The 5,193-nt window shown below is 48.8% G+C and overlaps 1 protein-coding gene across 1 annotated transcript in view; it reads right to left on the bottom strand.

Annotated features, from left to right (window-relative positions):
- Positions 1 to 482, bottom strand: part of T265_03948 (hypothetical protein) — a gene marked incomplete at both ends in the record, with an annotated part of 50,037 nt that extends 49,555 nt beyond the window's left edge. The window contains one exon of the mRNA XM_009168548.1: positions 405 to 482. Coding sequence (XP_009166812.1) covers positions 405 to 482 — 78 coding nt within the window. The remainder of the gene's footprint in view (positions 1 to 404) is intronic.
- Between the last annotated feature and the right edge of the window lie 4,711 nt (positions 483 to 5,193).

The raw sequence follows: 5,193 nt of genomic DNA, 5'->3' as shown, positions 1-5,193 counted from the left end.
TGTCTGATTGAGCGGTTGGAGGTGTAGGCACCTCAGTATGCTTGACATAGGCCAGCACTAGGTCCCCTCCCTCACCCACTCTTTTTCTCTTCCCTTCACTGTAGGGCTTTTAATACAATTATATATATATATATATATAACTAGGCAAACCTTATGGTTGCCACCTTATGGGTGGCAGTGAAACATCAGTGGCAACACTGATGTTGCTGTCCTTGATGATGATGATGAACTGTCTAAATCGAATCAATCAAAGCCCATCAAAATTACCGAATAGGTTAGCACAAGATGGAACATGGCTGAGATCCACTTAGGCTGCCAGAAAGTAAATTTATGACACCGGTCCCCGTGGTTGACACAATTCAATTCATTTTACCCTAATTCATCAGCTATAAACCATGCGCCACGGGTAAATAGGTTCCAGTTGCTACAGTAAAGGCCGTCGGAACGCGTGACAGCAGGGGGAAAACCCCAAGCTTAAACATTTTTGACATAACCACTTAGTCCGGAAAACTGGGAACTTAAGCAATGATGCATGACTGCCACCGACTACGCGATTCAGCCATCTCTGCCAGTGCAATTAACCATCGGTAAGTTGTGTGCGGGGGTTCCCATCCAGGAATGCGCCCCGACACAGTTTGCTGGTTAGTGCTTTCATACTTCATGGAAAGGTAACTGCTCCTCACCTCTCGGTTGCTTCAAATCAGCACAGGGCTGGACGAAAACGACTCTGCGAACCAGGTGGTCTTCTAGCATGCAGAGTACACGTCCTAACCGCCGGAACTCACGAAGCGTGAGTAATTAATATACCGTGGGGGACTTCATTCTCACTAAAATCATCTGGGCTGCCTCGGCATTATCAAGCCCATATTCCCAACACACCTGACCAATGCTCACGAGACACCGACTGTCAGACGCTAACAACTTTCGTATGTTCTCTACGCAGTTTTGACCCACAAGGCATCGTCGATCGCACTACCGCGGTTCAAATTCTGCCCTTCAGACATGAACTGATGTTAACTCTCCACAATGTGTCCAAAGGTTCTTAAAAGTTACCCCGACTTTCCCAATTTGCGAGGCAATCTAATCTCCAGCCAGTGTACCAGAACTTATACAGCTGTCCAGGTGAAAAAGCGTTCAGCTGTAACACCCCTGCAGTGCTAAGCTGCCATGCACCTCGAAAGAGGTGCAAGGGCTGGGATACTGCCAGGTTGCCCAAGCCTAGACGGAGGAAGTCGAGATGCAGAAGTCGGGTTCGAACCACGGACCTTCGCGCTCTAACCGCTGAGACATCTCGTCCCCAGGTAAACAAATTTATCTACCACGTTGATCGACTCATCCGCAAGCAGGAGGTTTCGGTTTACTCTCACCCAGTCTTCTAGCAGCACTTAAACTTCACTCCACATCACACCGATTAGTGTTGTTGGATTGGTCATCAGGGATTCTGCGCCTTCTTTGAAGAAGGTTAGATACACACCGTCCGGTCCTAGTGCCTTCCCACGTTTCAGTACGGATATTTCGTACTTTATTTTTTCTTCCAAGGGGCGATTGAGGCTTGCACTTCATTCACCCGCATACAATATCCCTAGTCTGTGTTCCAGGAGGCCAACTGAACTGCTCTTCGAAGTGTTCGGCCCACCTTTTCAGTCGACGTATCTGGAAGTGAATTAATGAGCCATCTTTTTCACTTATCGTTTCGTTGACCGTTGCTTCCCGTATCAGTTAATATTGGGTACGGCCGTTTGCCGTAGCAAAATCCTTCTCGACCTCTCGGTCACGTAACTGACAGTCAAATGACCCAGCAACATTTGCTTGTATAGTGGGAGGGGATTGGGAAGGGACGTCGGTGAACAAACCACTGTGCTCGCAAATGATACCTCCCGGTTGCCCCGGTCGAGGAAAGGGCTTCGGTTGAGGTGCCCCAACTTTAGCCCTTGAGTCAAAAGTCTAGTGCACAAGGCAGTGATAGGATGTAGTGTTTTGTTCGGGAGTCCTGTCCCTAGCCACTGACACGAAAATCCAACACGCGGGACAGTGCGCAGTAGGGTTTTCCTTATGGACCCTTCCCGAAGCCGATGACTCAGTTGTGTGACCGGCTCAGCAACAAGGAGTCGGCCTCACCCAAAGGCAATCAATCAATCAGTCAATCAATTTATCAGCCATAAACCGTGTGCCATGGGTACATTGGTTCCAGGCGCTATAGTTTCGATCACCGGAAAACGGGAGGCGAACGCATGTTCAGTTTGAGTAGCTACGTATTGAAGGCGATAGTGTTGGTGCACGAGCTCAATTGACTGCACGATTACGCCATTTCCGTCAATGTCAGTAACCAATAGAGAGTTGAGTTTCGGGGTCCCCATCCAGGAAGGCGGCATTTGCTCTGTTTCCCAGTTTACTAGTTGGTTTTCGTACTTCGTTGTCAGGTCATACACCGTCCACCTCTCGGTCGCTTCCACTCAGTACCGGGCTGAGTGGGGTACATGTCCCAACCAGCGCAAACCATGAAGCGTGATTAATTCATTTATCGCAGAAGAGTTCTTTTTTCCTAAGACCATCTGATGTGCCTCAGCATTACTAATTCGGTGTTCCCACCAGACCCGGCCGATGCTGCGGAGACACCGATGGCTAAATACTGACATCCTCCGTATGTCCTCTGCGCGTAGGGGTCACGTTTCTGATCTGTAAAGCAGTACGGATCTCACCACCGCAGTGTAAACTCTTCCCTTGACAGACAAGTTCACGTCACGTCGGCCACATAGGTGTTGGAGGTTGGAAAAAGCTGTCCTGGCCTTTGTGATTTGAGAGATAACCGCATCTCCAGCCAATCCACCGGAACCTATAAAACTGTCCAGATAAAAAAATTTATCTACCACGTCGATTGGCTCACTTGCAAGCATGAGCTTTGGGTTTGATTTCACCCAGTCTTGTAGCAGCACTTCACACTTTGAAGATGTGAAGTACACGCCAAACAGTGCGGTAGAGCTATTTACGTTATTTCAAATCTTCTGCATTTGAGAAGGATCTGAACCAGGGACAGCAATATCGTCTGCATACCCAATGTCTGTGAGGGAGAGTCCCGGGAGCATTCCGAATCCCGAGTTTTCAGAGGCAGGCAGGGAGGTTTCGGCCAGCATGTCAATAACAAAGTTGAAGAGGAAATAGGAAAGAGGACAGCCCTAGCTTATACCACTGGATGTGAACACAAGCGAGGACTTCCCGTATACTCGTACACGCCCACAGGAGTTCGCCTACAGTGCCCTCATAAGGGAAACTTGGGACACCGTTGATCGACAAAATCAAAAACAGTTTTAAAATCCAGAAAATCAACGTGGGACATCTAAAGGAGTGGCACACGCCCACATCGCCTACAGTGCCCTCATAAGGGAAACTTGGGACACCGTTGATCGACAAAATCAAAAACAGTTTTAAAATCCAGAAAATCAACGTGGGACATCTAAAGGAGTGGCGCTGTTGAAGAATTTGTCTTAAGGTAAAGGTCGATACATCCTCGACTAGGGCGAAACCCAGCCTGATTCTCACAAATCTCTCTCTCAATTATCCATCGACCTGCGCAAAATAATGCCAGAGAGCACCTTAGATGCGACGGGTACCACGCTGATACCACAGTAGTTTCCACATTATGTTCTTGTGCCTTTTTTGAATGACGGTCGGGATGACGGTCGAGGAGCTCCACTCGGCTAGTATTCTGTTCTCGTTCCAAATCTTCTGAAATATGGTTGTCGGACTGTTCACCAGGACCTCCCCACCTTCTTTGAAGAGCGCGAGATGCAGACCATCCGAGCCAGGTGCCTTGTCGCGCTTCAGGATTGAAATCTCACGCTGGATTTCGGTTGCTGATGGTGGGTTGCTGTCAATGTTCCATTCAGGCCCGCTTGGTTCTTCCAGCTGTTGTGTTGAACGAGACCAAGTGATCTGCTCTTGGAAGTGCGCAGCCCACCGCTCAAGACGACGACTGGGGGAGTGAATGGCTGTTCCGTCTTTTACGCACATTGTCTCACTGATACCTGTCTTCTTTTGACACGCTGATCGGGTCAGTTGAAACAGAGTACGGCTGTTACCTGCAGCGAAAGCTTTCTCCATCTCCTAGGCCTTCGAAACCCATCAGCGTTCTCTGTCATTCTTTAAGATCCTGATTATCCCGTGTTTGATTGACCTGCATCCGCCACCATAGTCGCTAGTTGTTGGCATGGCCTTTCTGGCAGCAATAAGAACTGCTGAGCTCGAAGATATTCAGTGTTCATTGGATCGAGTCAGATGGGTTGGACAAAAGTTCTGAAAGCTGGCAGTATTGCTTCTTTAACTCGCTCCTATTCATCCTCCAAGCAACCTTCGTCGTCCTGATGACTGTGCGTTCCTCGTAGCTTTCTAGCCAGATCAGCTTGATAGTCTTCAGCTATTGAAACTTGTCGAATATGATGAACGGAGCTGCTCCCTTCCGGCACGCATAGTGCCGGCGGAAAGCGAAGTGGGGAATGAGCACGATGGCGTAATCAGAGTCAAGTTGCGCACCCCAGAAGGAACGACAATCCTTCAATGAGGCACACGGGCAACTGTTTGCTGGGATTCAGTCTAGCAAGGCACTTTCAGCCTTGGGGCTGAGTGTAACTCCCACACCGTGGATACCACGGAACAGGAACACCGGATGTCCGAAGAGTGAAATGTGGAACATCTGGGCTCGTTCTAAGCGGCTTGAGGAGCACAACCGAAGTGGGGTCTTGTATGTGTTTTTCGGAGGCACAATATACATCGATAGAGACGGAAAGTAAGGTTTCAGCATGAGTGCCTGTTGCCCAATTTGACATAGAGTACGGACATTAAAAGCTGCAACGTGGATCAAATCGTTTGAGGTTAGTAGGTGATTATTTTGGTTTATTCTTCTCCGCGGTGGTTGAGACCCGGAACAGTGGCTAGGGGATCGGCAGATGGGCTAAATGCATTGCACTGTACGATGGGTTGGGAGGCAATGAGGGGAAGGCCGGTGGGCGAAGAGCTGTAAGGACTTCCCGGTTGTCCAGGCCAAAGAAGGGGAGTTTAGTTGAGGTACCCCACCTTGAGCCTTTGACTCAAAAGTCTGACCTACAAGGCAGTGGGAGGATGTAGGGTTTTGATCATCATCATCATCATCATCATCATCATCATCATCATCATCATCATCATCATCATCATCATCATCAC

This window comes from Opisthorchis viverrini (assembly GCF_000715545.1).
Source record: "Opisthorchis viverrini unplaced genomic scaffold opera_v5_58, whole genome shotgun sequence".
Lineage (NCBI taxonomy): Eukaryota > Metazoa > Platyhelminthes > Trematoda > Opisthorchiida > Opisthorchiidae > Opisthorchis > Opisthorchis viverrini.
This window is presented reverse-complemented; position numbering and strand designations above follow the sequence as displayed.